At 37.5% G+C, this 20285-nt stretch overlaps 1 protein-coding gene across 1 annotated transcript in view; it reads left to right on the top strand.

The window, feature by feature from the left end:
* The window catches only part of CYTIP (cytohesin 1 interacting protein), a 68161-nt gene continuing 64558 nt past the window's right edge, over window positions 16683–20285 (top strand). Inside the window, exons 1-2 of the mRNA XM_021074749.1 lie at window positions 16683–16832; window positions 18334–18444. Of these exons, the coding sequence (XP_020930408.1) occupies window positions 18442–18444 (3 nt within the window). The 5' untranslated portion in view covers window positions 16683–16832; window positions 18334–18441. The remainder of the gene's footprint in view (window positions 16833–18333; window positions 18445–20285) is intronic.

Below are 20285 nucleotides of genomic sequence, written 5' to 3'. Positions count from 1 at the left end.
ATTAAAAAACAATAGAAAAAAATCAATAAAACCAAGAGCTGGTTCTTCGAAAAGGTAAGCTAAATTGATAAAACTCTGGCTAGACTCACCAAGAAGAGGAGAGAAAAAACCTAAATAAACAAAATAAGAAATGAAAAGGGAGAATTCACAACTGATACTACAGAAATTCAAAAAAACCATGAGAGACTACTATGAACAATTGTATGCTAACGAACTTGACAGCCTAGAGGAAATGGACTTTCTAGAAATTTACAGCCTGCCAAAGCTGAATCAAGAAGAAATAGATCAATTGAACAGACTGATCACTAGAAATGAAATTGAGTATGTCATAAAAACACTCCCTGTGACTAAGAGTCCAGGACCAGATGGCTTCACAGGTGAATTTTACCAAACACACTAAGAGAAATTTATACCCATCCTCCTTAAACTTTTTCAAAAGGTTGAAGAAGAAGGAACACTCCCAAAGACATTCTATGATGCTGCCATCACCCTAATTCCAAAATCATACAAAGATACCACCAAAAAAAAAAAGAAAAAAGAAAAAGAAAAAGAAAACTAAAGGCCAATATCTTTGATGAAGATAGACGCAAAAATTCTCAACAAAATTTTATCCAACTGAATCCAACAACATATAAAAAAGATTGTACACCACGACCAGGTGGGATTCATCCCAGGCTCACAAGGATGGTTCAACATATGTACATCAATTAACGTCACATACCATATTAACAAAAGAAAAGTGAAAAACCACATGGTCATCTCAATAGATGCAGAAAAAGCATTTGACAAAGTCTAACATCCATTGATGATCAAAACTCTCACCAAAGTGGGTACAGAGGGAACATACCTTAACATAATCAAAGCCATTTATGACAAAACCACAGCAAATCTAATACTCAGTGGAGAAAAGCTGAAAGCCTTCCCACTAAACTCTCCCAGACTTCAGGCACTATTACAAAGACAAGGCACAGAAAAGACAAGGACATCCACTCTCACCACTGTTATTCAACATAGTACTGGAAGTCCTAGACATGGCAATCAGACAAACAAAAGAAATAAAAGGCATCCAAATAGGAAGAGAAGAGGTAAAACTGTCACTGTATGCAGATGACATGATACTATACACAGAAAACCCTAAGGACTCAACCCCAAAACTACTCGAACTGATCAAAAAATTCACAAAGTAGCAGAATATAAGATTTACATTCAGAAATCAATGCCATTTCTGTATATTAAAAATGAAATATTAGAAAAGGAATACAAAAATAGAATATCTTTAAAAATTGAAAATACCTGGGAATACATCTGACCAAGGAGGTAAAAGACTTATATCCTGAGAACTATAAAACATTAATCAAGAAAATTAAAGAGGATTCAAATAAATGGAAAGATATTCCACACTCCTGGGTTGGAAAAATTAGTATTGTAAAAATGGCCATACTACCCAAAGCAATCTACAGATTCAATGTCAAATTACCCAGGACATTTTTTACAGAACTAGAACAAATAATCCAAAAATTTATATAGAACCACAAAAGACCCAGAATTTCCAAAGCAATTCTGAGGAACAAAAACCAAGCAGGAGGCATAACTCTCCCAGACTTCAGGCCCTATTACAAAGCCACAGTCATCAAGACAGTGTGGTACCAGTACCAAAACAGACATGCAGACCAATGGAACAGAATAGAGAACCCAGAAATAAACCCAGACACCTATGGTCAATCGATCTTTGACAAAGGAGGCAAGAACATAAAATGGGAAAAAGACAGTCTTTTCAGCAAGCATTGTTGGCATACCTGGACAGCTGCATGCAAATCAATGAAACTAGAACACACCCTCACACCATGCATGAAAATAAACGCAAAATGGCTGAAAGACTTAAATGTAAGACAAGACACCATTAAACTCCTGGAAGAAAACATAGGCAAAACATTCTCTGACATCAACCTTACAAATGTTTTCTCAGGTCAGTCTCCCAAAGCAACAGAAATAAAAGTAAAAATAAACCAGTGGGACCTAATCAAACTGACAAGATTTGTGTAGCAAAGGAAACCAAAAAGAAAACAAAAAGACAACTTACTGAATGGGAAAAAATAGTTTCAAATGATGCAACCGACAAGGGCTTAATCTCTAAAGTATATAAGCAGCTTATACAACTCAACAGCAAAAAAGCCAACAACCCAATTGAAAAATGGGCAAAAGACCTGAATAGACATTTCTCCAAGGAAGACAGACCAGATGGCCAACAAGCTTATGAAACAATCCTTAACATCCCTGACTATTAGAGAAATGCAAATCAAAACTACCACGAGATACCACCTCATACCAGTAAGAATGGCCATAATTAATAAGTCCACAAATAACAAATGCTGGAGGGGGTGTGGAGAAAAGGGAACATTCCTGCACTGTTGGTGGGAATGGAAACTGGTACAATACTATGGAGAACAGTACAGAGGTAACTTAGAAAACTATACATAGAACTACCATATGATCCAGCAACCTCACTCTTGGGCATATATCCAGACAAAACTTCCCTTAAAAAAGACACATGCCCCTGCATGTTCATTGCAGCACTATTCACAATAGCCAAGGCATGGAAACAACCCAAATGTCCATTGACCGATGACTGGATTAGGAAGATGTTGTATGTATACACAATGGAATACTACTCAGCCATAAAAAGAATAAAATAACACCATTTGCAGCAACGTGAATGAAACTAGAGACTCTCATCCTGAGTGAAGTAAGTCAGAAAGAGAAAGACAAATACTATATGATATCGCTTATATCTGTAATCTAATATATGGCACAAATGAACCTTTTCAGAGAAAAGAAAATCTTGGACTTGGAGAATAGACTTGTGGTCGCCAAGGGGAAGGGGGAAGGAATGGGATGGATTGGGAGCTTGGGGTTAATAGATGCAGACTATTGCCTTTGGAATGGATTAGCAATGAGATCCTGCTGTGTAGCACTGGGGACTATGTCTGGCCACTTGTGATGGAGCCTGATAATGTGAGAAAAAAGAATGTATACATGTATGTGTAACTGGGTCACAATGATGTATATTAGAAAAAAATTGCATTTGGGAAATAATAATAAAAAAAGAAATTTGAAAATTTTATAGAACTCTAGAACAAAACCATAGATTGTTATTCTAAATGAATATAATTTTGATAGGTCTATCTTATTTCCGACAGTTAAAATTTTTTCTTCTCTGGAATTAGGGGTTGGAGTAGCAAGTGTCTGACATCTTTCCTAACACTTGTGTTCCTCTTTCTTACTACCACTCTTTTCCTTTTCCTTTCTGATTATGTATTCTTCCATTTCCCACTTTTAGCTATTCAAGATGCAGTAGATAATGGGAATTATAGTGGTGAGGATTGCTTTAGAAGGGGAAAATAATTTTGCTTCATTACTTCCTTCCTCACATGGCTTGACCACCTCTGAATCATGACCCACATGAATTGAACTTAATGTCTTTTGAGGCTAGATTCATGAAACTATAGCTTGTTATCTAAATTTGAGAACAAACAACTCTAGGGGCAGGTTGACACAGTACCCAGTGGCTTTCAGTACTATCATGATGTACCTTCTTTCATGCCCACTCTAAAGAAGTAAAAATGCTGATTTACAGAAAATTGATTCTGGTTTCATTTGAGAGCTTATTGAAGAGTAGAAGAGAGGGAAGGAACAATACATGTTTCCTGGGGGAGTTCCCGTCGTGGCGCAGTGGTTAACGAATCTGACTAGGAACCATGAGGTTGTGGGTTCGGTCCCTGCCCTTGCTCAGTGGGTTAACGATCCGGCGTTGCCGTGAGCTGTGGTGTAGGCTGCAGACACGGCTCGGATCCCGCGTTGCTGTGGCTCTGGCGTAGGCTGGTGGCTACAGCTCCGATTCGACCCCTGGCCTGGGAACCTCCATATGCCGTGGGAGCGGCCCAAGAAATAGCAAAAAAAGACAAAAAAATATATATATATATGTTTCTTTAAGACTGTATAATACATATCAATTAGATAATTAAAATGATAGGAGGGGTAACTTTTCTGTACCTATGCTGTTTTCCCCTTCTGTCAATTTCTCTAAAGGAAACATCTATAAAGTTGACATTTAGTATTACAAGAAATAGATCCCTTTTCCAAAAATATATTTTTAAAGTATTGTACTCTATAATAGTGATCATAGCAATTTTTCTCAACTGTATTTGTTTCTGGCCAATGACATTTAAAAATGTGGTGTGTGGAGTTCCTGTTGTGGATCAGCAGGTTAAGAATCCAACATAGTGCCTGTGAGGATGTGGGTTTGATCCCTGGTCTCACTCAGTAAGTTAAGAATCTGGCATTGCCACAAGCTGCAGTGTAGGTCACAGATGCAGCTTGTATCTGGTGTTGCTGTGGCTGTGGTGTAGGCTGGCAGCTGCAGCTCTGATTCGAACCCAAGTCTGGGAAATTCCATATGACACAGGTGCAGCCATAAAAGAAAAAAAGGAAGAACATGCTGTACACAAAAGATTTTATATTCAATCCAAGGTGTCTTTAAAGACCATGAATATATCTCTTGTTAAGGCAGTATTTTAGATGAAGATAGAAGAGAAACATATGTTTCACTTGAGACAGAGAACTGACATGTGTTGAACATTTTTTTAATGTAAATTATTTGATTTAGCTCTTTTGAGGCAGACTGTATTTTCCAAAAATGGTAGTAATGTTTTTTGGTCCCATGTACCTTTCCATAACCTTGCCACTATGCCACTGTGCCGTCTATTTCTCTTTCACTTGAACTTATGGGGCCTATGTGACTCTCAATGAAAAGAATGCAGCAGAATTTAAATCCATGATTTCTAAGAGTAAGTCTTAAAGGGTAATACATCTTCTTTTTGGTTCATTGTTTCTCTCAAAATATGTATTCTTGCAATCCTACTACCACGTTGTAAGGAAAGACTACATGTAGGTGTTCTGGCTAACAGCTCCAGTAAAGATCTTAGCCCAACATCCAATATTAACCATCAGTCCTGTGAATTAACAAATCCTTCAGGTGATTTCAGGCACCAATCTACAAGTAATTTGTGAACTTTAAGTTCACAAGCTAAATGATGTCCTAAACATCATGGAGCAGAGACAAAATGTGAATTTTTTGTCATCAGCCTTTAAGCTGCCTCTGCTAAGGCTGAATTCAGCAGAAATGAGCAATCCCCACAGAGTTTTTCTCAAAGTGAAGATTTTTTAACAAAATAAATGTCATTCATTTAAGCCACTAAGTTTTAGGGTGGTTTGCTAGGCAGGAGTAAATGGCTGAAACACCTCTTGGTTTCAGGAAGTAAAGTACAGCCAAAACTAAACCAAATATATGTGGAAATAGCTCTAGGACTAGGAGTCAGCAGAAAGGGGAACCATCTTTAGGTAGTGTTAGTGAAATCTTTAAAAGATCAAGGAAGTGAGTAGAAGCTCTGAACCTTAAAAAGTCTTTTAGTGGAGACTTGAAGGAAAGAGGAAAATGTCGGTAGCTGGAGGAAAGGGTCTTCTTCTTATGTAGTGACCGAAAGTTTAGCAACAATGTCTCCTTCAATAAGGTGGAAAATAAGAAATATACCTATTTTCTAACTAAGAATAATTACTGAAAGAGGATTGAATGTGCTTTTCCTCTTGTGTGCTTCTAGCTGCCTGTAGTAAAATGCAAGGAAGAAAGATGAGCTAAAGAAAGAACTGTTATATATAAAGCCTCCAGGACTTGCCGGGTTGGAAAAGAAAGCTGTTTCTCATTCCCAGCCTCTCCAGATGGCAAATGATGCTAAAATTAAGATGTGGCTTCTGAGCAGAGATCAAATCCAGGGTGCTGTCAGGAAAATGTGGGTTAAATATAAACTCTTTTGTTAGAGCCTCATAAAGTTTTTAGATAGTGCTTTGTAGACCATTTTAAACAGACAAAAGGACTTTTAGGGATCTTACCAGGTGCCTTACAGTTTCATTCTATAAAACAGTAATCTTTCTAAGAATCTTAAAGGAAGTATCCCTTAAAGAGAGCTCAAATCAGAAAAAGACTTATCCCAATGAGATTTAGACATATTTTTTGTTTGTCTAATGGGGTGGATTTATAAATTGATTCATAAGAAACCTACAAAGTGTTTAAAGGAATTGTATCCCCTTGTATAGAAAAGGATAGAGATAGTACAATAACAGTACAAAATTAAAAGATTTGGTGGGCGTTCCCTTTATGGCTCAGGAGTTAACAAACCCGACTAAAATCCATGAGGATGTGGGTTCTATGCCTGGCCTTGCTCAGTGGGTTGAGGATCCAGCATGGCCATGGGCTGTTGTATAGGTCACAGATGCAGCTTGGAGCCCTTGTTGCTGTGGCTGTGGTGTAGCTCCGATTTGACTCCTAGCCTGGGAACTTCCATATGCCATGGGTGTGGCTCTAAAAAGCCAAAAAAAAAAAAAAAAAAAAAAAAAGAAAAAAGAAAAAGGAAAAAGCCTCAGCTGCAAAGGTAATCTACATTTCATGGAAAGAAAAGATAAGTTAATAATTGGAAAGAACCCAAAAGGCAAAGAAAGAGCCATGAAGGATTCCTGGAAGTAGGAGTGAGCACTAATCAGGGAACTGGTAACATGTATGTGGCTGTATTTCAGAACTGTTATGAGCCAGTGAGTGCTATGTTTAACCTGTTTTACCTTTTTTGAATATGAGTACATTTAATGGTTTTCTACATTTAACACATCATTATACACCAAACGTATGTAGAGTAGAAGAATTGTCTCTTTAGTTCACAGACCTGAAAATCAAGAAGACTGGTACTCAAGGTGCTAAACCCAAGGAACCACGCTCAAAGAACCTCATCTGATTTAGATGGCAAGATCCTAGACCCCAAGTCTAAGCCTGATGAGCTTGGGAAAGACATCTTGAGGAAGAAAGTGACTTGTGGAAGAGATGTGAATTGGTGTGGTCTGAAAGCTAATCATGGCAGATTTTAGACTCCATACTACTTTTGGCCTCCAGTGCCCCTCCAGACCATTGCCACTTCCCCCTTAATGGAATATATGCCCCGTTCCCTAAAACCTGTGCAGACCTTAGTGACTACTCCAAAGAATATAATGCTACAAAAAGTGATGCTGTGTGGCTTCTGAGGCTAGAGCATTAAAAAAGAAATAGAACTTCTACCTAACAGCTCTTTCTCTTGGAATACGTATCTCTGAATGCATATGTTGTGAGGCAGCCCCAGCTACAGGGATAGCCCCTATTAGATGTTCTGGCTGACAGCACCAGCTAAGGCATCAGGCTATAGCAGAATCAATCGCCAGATTTGTAACTAAGCATTTACATGATACTGGCCCTAGCCTTCAAGCTGCCCTGGCTGATACAAAGTAGAGCAGAGATGAGCTATTCCTATCAGACTCTGATCAGATCACAGAATTATTAGCAGAATAAATACCAATTTTTTTTTTCGTCTTTTTAAGGCCACGCCTTTGCATATGGAGGTTCCCAGGCCATGGATCAAATTGGAGCTACAGCTACCAGCCTATACCAAAGCCACAGCAACGTAGGATCAGAGCCACATCTGTGACCTACACCAGAGCTCACAGCAACATTGGATCATTAACACACTGAGCAAGGCCAGGGATAGAGCCTGAGACTTCATGGTTCATAGTCAGATTCATTTCCACTGAGCCATGATGGGAACTCCTAAATATCAATTTTAAGCCACTAAATTACGAGGTGGTTTGTTATGCAGCAATAGATAACTCAAATAACCACCAAGAATTTTATAAGCTAGGTATCATCACCTATCTTATGGACAAGGAAATATGCTGACTGCCACATAGCACCTAAGTTGGCAGAGCTGAGTTGTGGATCCCAGGGTGTCTGAATCCATAGTTTGAGTTCTTTCCACTCTTTCACTCCCTTCTGTAATAGGGCGTAAGTTGACCAAAAAGACATTGAGTTGAACTAGAACGTCTGTTAAGCTTTAGACTGAGAAGATTGAGCCCAGTAGAAGGAAGATAAGATTTGTAGCCTGCCAAACATAGAGGTCCTCCTTGAAGACAAGATACATTTTGCAGTCAAAAAAAATTTATAGTCAATTTCTTCCCAAACATTTATGAGGTTTGGGGTGAACTTGAGCAAGCTATACCTTCTTTGTGTGCAAGTTTCCTCAATCAGAAATGATGTTACATCTGTCTGGCAAAATTGTAAGAATTATAATTTTATACGGAAATAAGAGAAACTATGATTATTATCTTACTGTAGTGATCTCAGAGTCCTGCTGGAATATTAGTGGCACACATCCATTGCTCTTTGACCCCTGATCAAAATGTCAACACGGAATTTGGCCTTTGCCCCTTTCTCTTTTGAAATCCTAAAGTCTCTTCCCCTAGATTTAGATACCCCCTGCCTTCTGAGTGTCCAGCTATCAGAATTCTACCGTTCCGCTAATTATCAAAAAGTTTCTTGACATCTCCTTCCCTTACCACAAACTTTTCTGCTTGAATTTTAGCTAAAATAGATTATTTGTTTAATGACATTCCGGTACAAATGAGGCTTAACCCTGTAAGACCTTGTACTTTAAAAGAATAGCTAATTAACTACTATGAATCTCTACTGAGAGAATTAGTGGGAGAGACAATTTTGTTCCCAGAGTTCTTTGCCTACTCTCTTTCCTCCCACAATAAGCAAAAAATATTCCTGAAAGCTACTTTGTAACCTCTCTGTATCCCTTTTGTAAAACACTTTGTACCCTACCACAGCCCAGTAGAAATGAGTTTGTTGCCTGAGTACAGAACTGGGGTTGGCAGCAAGAAAACAAATGAACTTTATTTTAAAATCATGACACTTTCTTTTCTACCTCTCATATTCCTCAAATAGTGGATGGAGTTGTTTGAGGGAGGAGGCTACCACTTACTGACCACCTGAAAGTGATTGATGTAGTTCTCATTTTATCCCATCATTTCCTTGTGAACTTACTATCTAGATTAGCAAAACTTTATTTTCTTAAAAATATGTTCTCTATTACTGATTATTTGAATCCTGTGAGAAAGAGAGGGGTAGAGAGAGAAAGGGAGGTATTTATGTTTTTCTCATGACTATGAAAGAGTGACTTCACTTTTGTTTGACACTCAGTACAAAGCATTACTTTATGCTATGCTATGGAGGCTCATGAGGTAGAAATTATAGAGGATAAAGAATATAACTAGAAGGTCTTTAGAATAGGTATTTGATTCATTCTTTATAAAATATTCGAGAGACTTTTACAGCTCAAGCTAATGAGGGAGATGAAGAAAGGGAGTAAGAGTAGATAGAGTTTGTATTGTAAAATATATTTTTGTCAGTTAATATTGTCCCCAAAATACACAAAATGAAACTTAAAATTCATTATAATTTGATAAAGATATAAACATATTTTGTCCTAAACAATATTAAACAGCTTTCATCCAAATCTCTGGTTCCATTTCTAGTCAATATAAAGTTGTTCATTTCATTAAATTCCCCTTGGATTTATTACTTTGAATTTTCATTTTGTTCAAGTGCTCTGTCTTATAACAGTTAAAGCCACAATTTTATTATGGTAACTTTCCACTTTAGCATCAACCTTGTTCCCTTTGACCGTGAACTCCTCTGTCAAGGGCTCTTGCTCCATTAATATTGCTATATAGTGCTGGTACCTCCCTGGTCTCAAAGTTCCTGAGGTTGGCTCTGAATCAGAATTTCCTGAGGAGATTTTGAATATTGTAGATTTCTACAACTCATCTAGAGCTATTGCATCATAATGTTCCTTCCTTTTCATTCATTACCACCCAAGTCCAAATCTTTATTTGCTGAGTTGTTGCAATTATCTATTAATTGGTGCCTCCAACTATTTTCTTGTCTCCCTAAGAATGCTTTTGTGGGATTAACCTTCCTAAAATAGTACATCACACATATTGTCCCAATGTTCAATAACTGTTAATCCCTTAGTAACATAATCAATTATCTTTAGTCTAGCATTTAAAGCTCCTACAATTTAGCTTCTACATACCTTTCAATGTACTTCAGTTCTTACCTTACTTGACTTCTCACTAGCACATAAGTCTTATGAATCTTTCTGTCTTGGTTTGGACTCTTATAACAAAAAAAAACCATAGAGAAAGTATCTTAAAAAACAAATGTTTATTTTTCGCAGTTCCGGATGCTGGAGAGTTCAATATTAAGGTGCTGGCAGATTTAGTGTCTGGTGAGCTCCCTCTTTCTGATTTGCAGATGGTGACCTTCTTGTTATATCCTCATGTGTCACAGGAGGGAACTCTGTTTTCCCTTCTTCTTGTAATGGTACTAATCCCATCACTGGGGCTTCAGCTTCATGATCTCATCTAAACCTAATTACTTCCTAAAGGCCCCACCTCCTAACACCATCACATTGAGAGTTGGGGCTTCAGCATATGAATTTGATCAGTACATAATACTGTCCTTCTTAGGAAAAGACTTTATTCCTATGATACCTTTCATATCATAAATTCTTTTTAAATTTTATGTTGAATAATTTCAGACTTAAGGAAAAGTTGGTAGTTAAAGAATTCCTTATTACCCTTCACTCAGATTCTCCAAGTTAACATTTTACCAAATTAGCTATAACATTTGATCTCAGAATACATATATAGTATATACATAATACATGTATACACACACACACACACATATACATATATACATGGCAGAATTGATGTTTTTTTATCTCTACCTGCTTCAACATGTACCTCCTAAACACAAGGACACTCTCTAGATAACCACAGTAGTACAATGATCAAAATAGGAAATTAACATTGATAAAATATTATTTTCTTATCTACAGAAAATTTGGATTAAGTGGAGCATGAAATGAAAGAAAATATTGGATGAAAATATATATGTAAAAGCCTCCCATTGAGAATATAAAAAGAACTCTCATAATTTAATAATAAAAAAATAAATGCTCCCCTCCCTACTGGGCCAGACTGGGACACCTCCCAAAAGAAGATTGACAAATAGTGAAAAAGCACATGAGAGGGTGCTCAGTATTAAAAGTGCAAGTTCAAACAACATGGAGATATTACCACATACTCAGTAAAATGCCTAAAAATATAAAGACAATAGAGCAACCCCAAATCCTGGGAAAACAGAAATTGGGACCATCAAACATTATTTATGGGATATGAAATTATTCAATAACTTTGAAAAACTATTTGGAATTTCCTTACAAAGATAAACATAAATTTTCCTTATGACTCCTCACTTCTACTCCTCTTGTATTATCTAAGAAAGATGAAAACATATGCCCACAAAGAGATTGTAGACAAATACTCACAACATCTTTATGTATAAAAACCAATAACTAGAAACCACTTAAACGTCTGTGAATAGAAGAAGAAATCATTTGTAGCATATTCAAACAATAGAATGACACTTACAGTAAAAGGAGACATACTACAGAGACAAAGATAATTTGAATCTCATAGATATGATGTTGACAGCAAAAAGCAAGACGCAGAAGAATAAAAACTATAAAACTGAATTTACAGAAATTCAAAATAGATAAAAGGAATGCATGGTGATAGAAATCAGAATAAGACTAAATGCAATGTGGATTCCTGAATTAGGTCTTGTATTGGGGGTGGGGAAGCTCTCTGGAGAGCCAGGCAGGAGTTTATGCTATTATAATAGTTGATTTATTGCATAATTAAAGAGATGGGGTCAAATGAATAATCCAGGAGGTGGTGCTAGTCATAGGGTTTAAGAATACTCTTGCAGCCCCCTGTACTTCTATGTCCTGTGTTTGTCTCCCCTACTAGAAATGTAAGCTCTGTGAACACAGAGATGCCATACCTCTCTCATTTACCACTCTGTCCCAATGGTCAACACATTGCCTTGCACATAGCTAGTGCTCAATAAATGTGCTGAAAAACATAACCTTTAGTTTCTTTGCTAGTGAAGCCCATACAAGCACATTTTGTCTTTTACTTTGCTCCAAGTAGCTGCACTGGTTGGAATGGTCTGTCTACTGGGGTCCAAGGGCTATATTTCTTTATTTAATGCCTCCTTTTTCTTCAGGCTCAAAGCCAAATACCATCTCTTAGTGGAAAGCATCTTACCTTTCCACTGAATATAAGGATTCAGGTCTTAGTTCTCACACCCTCTAGCCTGAAACTCACCTCAGTCTTTCCCCCTTTCCAGGCTTGGTTCCTTCAAGAGTAAAGAAAGCCCTTTGGATTTTAACCAATAGCTTGAAAAGTGTTTTTTTAATATTCATTTTGCTATTGTGATTATTGGTGAAGTGACTGTTTCCTTTCAAAGTCCCCCTTTCTTTAAAGGAAACCTGTATGTAGTATCTACAGGTATATATAAATAATACAGGTGAAAACAGAATTGCTCTGCTAGGGGGTATGTGGGGAGAGGAGCATGAGAAGAGTGATGGAGAGCCTGCCCCTCCAACCCTCCCTTTCCCAGCTTCCACCCAACTATGGGAGCCTTTGAGGTACTGATGACAAATTCTAGTCCACAGTTTGAAAACTCCAGAAGATTGTTACAATTTTTCTTCCTCTTCAGAAGCACTGGTCTGTCTCTCCCGTGAGCTGTGATATTTAACCCTGCTCCCTTCCATTTTGCATTGAGCATGCTGCTCCCTGGACTAGGAGGAATGGACCATATCTTTTTAGACTCAAGACCTAGTACAAAACCTTCACCTACCAGTTCACCTGGTGACAGTTTCTTGATGATGATCACTCGGGCAAGAATCTCCAGAAACTTCTTAGAGGAATTGGCCCCTGCGTCAGGCCTGGAGAAAGAGGATTTGAGTTAGTGAGCAGATCATTACTCCGTGACAGGGCAAGCGGTGCAATGATGACAGGCAGAGGAGGGAAGGCAGTGAGAGGCCTGGAGAAGTTTTGAAGGACATGTGCAGGGTGGGCTGAAATGTGCGACTTGAGACTAGGCATGAGAACGTAATAGCCCAGCTGTGACCTCATACAGCCTAAAACCAGAAACAGAAATTATCATGTCGCATTTTAAATTAATTCCCTAGTGTAGCCTTTGCAGCAAGATATTCCAGGAAGATAATTAGAGTTGGCTGGTTTCCAGGTAGCTTAAAATCAAGTCCCAAACAAAATGTGGGCAACCTCCAAAGCAACACTTTTCCTGACATTTCCCAGACCACATCCCACAGTCATTATGCTCAGCTCACTGACACCCTTTTTCAGAACCAGGTGAGAAAACAATGATTGCTATAATCTCAGACCACTCTCTACCAAGGAGTTTCCCTGGTTTGGCTGGTAGCACCAGCTAGCTTGCTGTTGGTGGGAGCATCCTGCCCTCTGCTGGACCTGGCAGGAAAAAATGAATTTGCATTGCCTGTTAAAGAATTAATGAAGGTTGAATGTTTGAGATTTTATCTGAAAATAAATATTTGCTTGCATGGTGATGAAGTCTAATTAATCAAGGAATACATCCCATGAATGACATGTGGCTTCTTAGAAGATTTCCATGTATCCAGGGGAGAAATTTTGCATCATAAGCATACTTCTTGCTCACTAAACAGGGGTGCAGACTATATAATGCTGACATATTAAAAGAAATGTAAAGAGTCAGAGCTGCATCTCTAACAATTTTTATAGTATTCATGTTGTATATGACAGAAAGAATCTTGGGAGTACCATCAGAATGCCTGGGTTTTTATGTTAATTTCTGCAAGACACTAAGTCAATCAGAGATTCAGTCTCTTCATCTATAAAGTACATACTCACCTTAAAAGTTTTTTGTGAGGGCCGAATGAGCTAATAATGAATGAGAAAACATTTTGCTGCATCTACTAAAAGTCTGAGGTCTTAAATATGCATGCTGTGCACAGGTTCACACAAGAATACACATACACACATATAAAATATACAACACACACATAAAGTAGAGACATACCTCAGTGATATTGCAGGTTTGATTCCAAACTACTGCAATAAAGTAAATATTGCAATAAATTGAGTCACACAATTTTTTTGGTTTCCCAGAGCATACAAAATTTATGTTTACCGTATACCGTAGTCTAGTAAGTGTGCAACAGTGTTATGTCTTACAAAGGTTGATACCTTTAAAATAAAGAACTTTATTGCTAAAAAACATTAAACATCATCTGAACATTTAGAAAGTCACAATCTTTTTTGCTGGTGGAGGATCTTGCTTCAGTGTTGATGACTGCTAAATGATTAGGGCTTTGGTTGCTTAAGGCTGGGGTGATAGTGGCAATTTCTTAAAATAAGACAACAATGAAGTTTGCTGCATCAATTGACTCTTCCTTTCATGAACAATTTCTCTGTAGCCTGAAATGCTGTTTAATAGTATTTTATCCAGGGTAGATCTTTTTGCAAAATTACAGTCAATCCTTTCAAACCTTGCTGCTGCTTTATCAAATAAGTTTATCTAAAACAGTACATAACAAGAGTTCACACAAAATACAAAGCAACATTATTCAAGTATTGACTTTCCGAAATTTATTTAGGTAAACTAGAAAACAGATCATCAGTACTTCAAATCTAGAGAATGAAAAGAAAGCAGGATGCCCTCCAAATAATTTTTGTGAATGGCTCTAGAGGCAGAATATCTTTTACTAGGTAGTCTTTAACTCTAACTGCCTGTCATTATGTTCTGTACAACTTACTGGAACATTTACTTTTCTCACTTTCATAAAGAGAATAATAACAAAAATGAATTCTAAGGATGATCTTCTGCAGCAACATAATCTCTCCCTGTTTTCCTTTCCTCTTTTGTTCTGAGTCTTTCACTATCCCTCCATTCTCTTCCTGTTTGATTTGAAACCAGAACTAAGTAGCCTCAGCTAGTATTGTCACTGCTTTCAAAGGTTAATTCTTTCTTGTCCCCTGTGGCATTTCCACAAGTATACCATTTTCTCTTCAGTGTCATTATGATAATTGGAGTATAATATGATCCTGGATCATTTAAAGGGTAAAAAGCTGAATGACAATGGTGTTGACATTGCTATTGTCGCCTTTCAAAAAAAAATAGTAAATTTTGAACTTAATAATTTAATTGTATTCTCTTTATTAACAGCTTCTTTTAATAAAAGTTTTTAAGAATCCCATTTGTGCTTCACCTGAAGAGTAAACCCAAGTATAATTGATCACCTTACCAACTTCATTAAGTGCTATAGTGATGTTTTGTAGGAAATTCAAATTCAACAAAGTTTAATACTAGTCGCTAAAAAATATGAAAGAATATATTTATACATATTTAGGTTTTAGTTACACATCTGTTTAAATAAATATGTGATAAGCTTGGTGTGGGAACTAGAGAAGTAAAAACTAGATGTCATCTGGTCTTGAAAAATGAACAATTTTCCAGGTGGACAGAATGCATGTGTGCCTGCGTTAGAACCAGTGGTGTGTAGCCCTCAAGGCAGAGGGTTTAATAAGTATGATTTAGTGAAAATTATTAAAATCTGTGCTGTACTGAGAAAAATAGGGACATGAGGCTGAGGCTGGACTAGTAGTTTGTGGCCCAGTGTGGATGCTATTTAACTAAGATATGGAGCTTGAATTTCACGACACGTGTGTTAACTAACATACTTGAGTGCCAAATCAATATTATACCTCTGTTATACTGTGTTTAGTCAAGGAAGTGTTTATGAGGGAGGGAAGTTGGGTTTTAGATAGGGTTATAATTCCCCCTGACTTTCAAAACATGTGTAAGTTGCTGAGTGAGACTTGCAACGCCCCTAGATTTCATCAAAACGGGGTTGGGTTAGTGACTCCCAGGACAGACTAGAATCATTATCTTACATCTTTAAGACACAGCAGCTTAAATTCTTTTTGATTCATCAGAAAGACACATTTAAAAAAAGCAACGTCTTTTGTCCAGTTAGTCTTGGATAACCATATACCTTAAAATATCTGGAGTCCATTGCTTAAGGAGAAGTATTTAGAAACAACATAAGTCATTTTCTAGATCTGCCCAGCCATTTTGTCACATAAAATTTAAAAAAAAAAAAAGGTCAGAAAAAGACCCATGGATAAAAGCTCTCTGCTTCACCAAATATGCTTGCTCATATGATTAGTCATTTTTAAAAACCCAGATTATTTATACAAACTGCTTGGAATGATACTATGATCTTAACTCTTTTTGTCTGCCTACAGTAATTCCACAAACATTTAGGATTGCTCACAATAAAGCTTTGTTTATGGTGTCTTAACGCACTTTGGATATTCCCAATTTCTACCATCGTAAAGAGATTTACAGGTAAGTTGAGAAATTTTCTTTTGTGCGTTTGCTCAGCACTTAGCACATTATAGACATTCTGAAGGATGGAGAACATTCCATTAAACAATTTGGGCAAAATAAAATGTAAATAAGTACATTAAGTAGTATAGCCATGTGCTTAGTGCCCTGATTGGGCAAAAAGAGGGCATGGACTAGCATAAGAGCCTGGAGGAGCATAGATCTTGGCTGTCTTTCTTGTTTGTCCACCCCCAGTATCCAGTACAGAGTAAGTACTCAATAAATACCTGAGGTCTAATGAAACAATGAATAGACTCTTTTTCCTCAGGACTTTCCTTACAGTGGTTATCTTAAGGGCATAATAAAATAATTGCTCCATGACTACTTGGGCTCATGAGTTAATGTTTGCAAAGCACTTTGAATTTCTTGGGGAAAAGAATGGTGTTTTTGTTGGCACCATATCATGTTTGCAGTGGCACACAATTACTCCTCCTCCTCTTCCTCCAGCTGCCCACACTGTGCCCTCCTCTAGCTCCATGCTGGCCCAGAAGCTCCCAGAAGGCAGCCACACCGCTCTCAATGCCTTCTTCCAGACACCTCCAGCCCTGCAGGAGAGGTAGGGACAGAGCAAATACCGGAAAGATTTCTTTAAGACCTTGCAGAAGACTCTGGAGAAATGAAACTTGGATTGATCCTAATAATGCTTACAGCCACTGTAAGAGGGATTGCAGGCTATTGGTCAGCTATGGAAGAATCTTTGGGGGCAGGCAGGTTGATCCCTGAGGACACAGTATACTACATCCTGAAGAGGAGCTAGAGGGTGTCATATGGGCAATTGGGAACATGGACCGTAGCAGCTGGTTTCTAAGGTGTATATATATAGTTTTAGAGACACAATACAAAACCTTGACTAGTTACTGGCAGAAAACACTATAATGTTGTTAGAAGGGACTCATAAGATAAGATGGGTTTCTTTTATATGAAGGTGGGCAAAAAGTATGATTACTTTTTCTATTTTTTAATATTTGATGATGGAAAAAAATAGATTCTCTCTCACAATAGATAATCGTAGGTGGCAATGTTTTCCAATGTGTTTATTGCCCTGAGTTTTTGAAACTCAATCATTTAACAGTTCAAATGTGATTTGGAAAACAAAAGCTGTTTTCCATTAAGAAAGATTGCCCTTTACGGACACATTCAAGAAAAAGAAGTTTTTTGTTGTTGCTGCTGTTTGTTTGTTTTTCTTTTTGAGGTTACAATATATTTTCACCTGATCACACACAATGAATATCTCAAGGTAATTCAGGGAAAACTGGTTACAGGTGCAGAATAACTAGAATGACTATCAGTGACAGATCTTGCCTTCAAGGCAGGAACATGTCCTATTTTTCACAACTTTGAAAAGATTTGTTTTCCAAACCAAATCATGACGTTTTCTCTCTGTGTGGAAAAATTTCCATGATACATATTTATATGCTAGTTGCTGTATGTGTGGCAAATTTGCTCTCTCTAGAAATCATTTCTAGGGATTGGAAATGAACATTATGTGGATGAAAACTAATATGGTTACCTATTGAAAATATAAATCACATAAATGATGTCTGTTTTGTTTAAGAGAAAAGCTCAGCTAAGCTTGGCTTTAGCTGAATAGCACGAAGTTAACTAAAAGTCGTAAATTTTTTTTAGAAAAAATTGTGGAAGTTCCTTCCAAATAAATTGCACTTATTAATCTAAAAACAAAAGCAAGGGGATAAAATTTCTAGTTATATTATAGTAAGTAGCATTTGAAACTCTGAAAGCTTAGAGTCCCCATAAAAGCCACATATGAAACATTTAATTGGGAGTAACGCTAGATAAGAAATGGTTTCTTCTGCTACTTGATTCATTACAGGATGAAGCACCTTGATTTTCTATTTGTACAGAGCTTGAGAATCACATAGGCATTAATGAATTTTTGTGGTTTCTCTCTCTCTTTGTGAGGTATTTGACAGCAGACAGTTTGTCTTTGTCCTGAAACAAATAGATGGGAACCCCCTTCAGGAAAGATGAAGAGCGCAGCTGAGTTAGGGTGAGATCAAATTTCCTTTTTGGAATGTCAGTGTCCTGTTGCATTGCAGGGGGCTGTAAATTCACTTAGAGCAGACTAGACGATACCCTGATACCCCACATGCTCTGGTGTGGAGACCAGGAGGGATTGCTGACAGAGATTTGCCAATTAAACTTCTATGGTAAGTTTGACTTTGAAATATGCAGTTGATTCTTATTCTGTTCTTTTCTTTGATGTGGGAGAGGGGAGGAAGTAAATGAGTTTGAATGAAGTATTATAAAATAAATAAAATATTCACAGGATTGTTGCTGAGAATTCAAGTGTTTAATGAGTAAATTGGTTTGCTCTTTTCAGATTCTTCCCTAAATATTCTGAACTTCTACTTGTTGCTAGTGGGTCTCTTTTTATTGTTCTTCTTGTTATCATATCTCCTCTACTTTTTCTGATATCATATAGTCAGTAGATTTGATGATGGGGATATCTTCTATCAAGGCAAATGTTGAGTTTGTGACATCCAGACAATTTTTGGTAATAGAAAGATCCAATAAATACAGGAATGTGACATTATTGCAAGAAGGGAAAAATAGAAGAGGCTCACCTACAAAGTTGAAGGTTCTTATTATAAGAAAAGAAAAGAGGGCATTGGTGAGAAGCCAAGTTTAAATTGGCTGCGCAGTTGAGCTCAAACCTTATATTCTAATAATGAAGACAGGGTAAGGCAGCTAATGGAAATTTACCGTGTGTGTGCGCGTGCACCTGTGTGTGTGTGTGTGTGTGTGTGTTTGTGTTAGAGAAAGGGAGAGAAGAATTGCTTATTTTCTTATCTATCTCCACACTATCCTTTCTGAGGACAAGGACCCTGTTCTAAGCTCTGTATCATCTGTGAAGAATAGACAATCAGTAAAGAATTATTGAACAAAAAGTTATTTTTTTGTAGCTGTCACACACAAAAAAATTTGGCAAACTTGTTGCTTTTATGTGCTTTCTGTGATATAGGCCTGGGTGAGGTAATCTGAGCTCAGGCAGAGGCAGCTGGAACATAATCGAATAAGTTGCAGCCCAAAGGTGAGCTGTGAGCAGATCACGGAGTATTCTCTCAAATCCCCATGACAACAGTCACATTTTTGTGTTAAACCACCAGGGGTCAGGACATGGCCTCCAGGAAGGCTTTGGTGTCAAAGGAGAAAGATACAGGTCAATGGATCTCAAATGTTTAAGGATGGAAAGTGTTCAAGGTCTAGTTCCAGGGTATCACTTCCTGAGATTCTGTTTCAGGAAGCAGTGCTAGGTGGGACAGATAACCTGGAATCCTACTTTGTAAAAGATGCTGGTGTTGGAAGATGTCACTTTTGAGAAAAAGGTGTAGGGTCTCTCTAGCTTGTTGATCTCCTTAAAGGGCTGTTGGTTCAGAACCACTAGCCACGTGGCTCTGAGTGGAACTCAGGGCAGCTTGGATGAAGAAGCAGTGCCAGTGCCACCCAGACCTAAATTTGAATCCTCTGTGGCTTTGCACAAGTGTTTTCTTCTTGAAATTCGGGTTCTTCCTTTTTAAAAGAGGAGAACCATATCGTCTACCTTATGGGATTTAAAGAAATAATGCACACAAGGCACTTAGCAGAGTGACAGGAGTGTAATAAAGCAAATAATAAACATTATCTCTTGTGTTGGGGAGAGAAGGAAATGTCGGTGATAAGTACTCTGAGGCCAGGAAGATGGTTTGCAGCAGGCAGAGCAACACAGAGGCTAGATGTTGGATCCTGGGGGTCCAGGGGCAGCATCTGAAGATAGATCCTAGACTGGAAGATGAATAAACACAAGCTTGGGAGACACACTTTCTCATCATTTCAAATGTTTCCAAAAAGTGGTTATGAGCAGCCCAGATGGCGCAGTTCACTGGAAATATAATTGATCCCCAAATAGTATTTAAGTCAATAGTTTAATTGATTTTCCTCAGGTAAACTATTATAAGAACGTCTAATATGGAACCAAGTGAAATGCATCAAATTCAGTGATTTGTTCATA

This window comes from Sus scrofa, chromosome 15 (assembly GCF_000003025.6).
Source record: "Sus scrofa isolate TJ Tabasco breed Duroc chromosome 15, Sscrofa11.1, whole genome shotgun sequence".
NCBI classification, from domain to species: Eukaryota; Metazoa; Chordata; class Mammalia; order Artiodactyla; family Suidae; genus Sus; species Sus scrofa.
The sequence above is the reverse complement of the archived record's forward strand: the minus strand, read 5'-3'. Positions and strand labels throughout refer to the sequence as shown.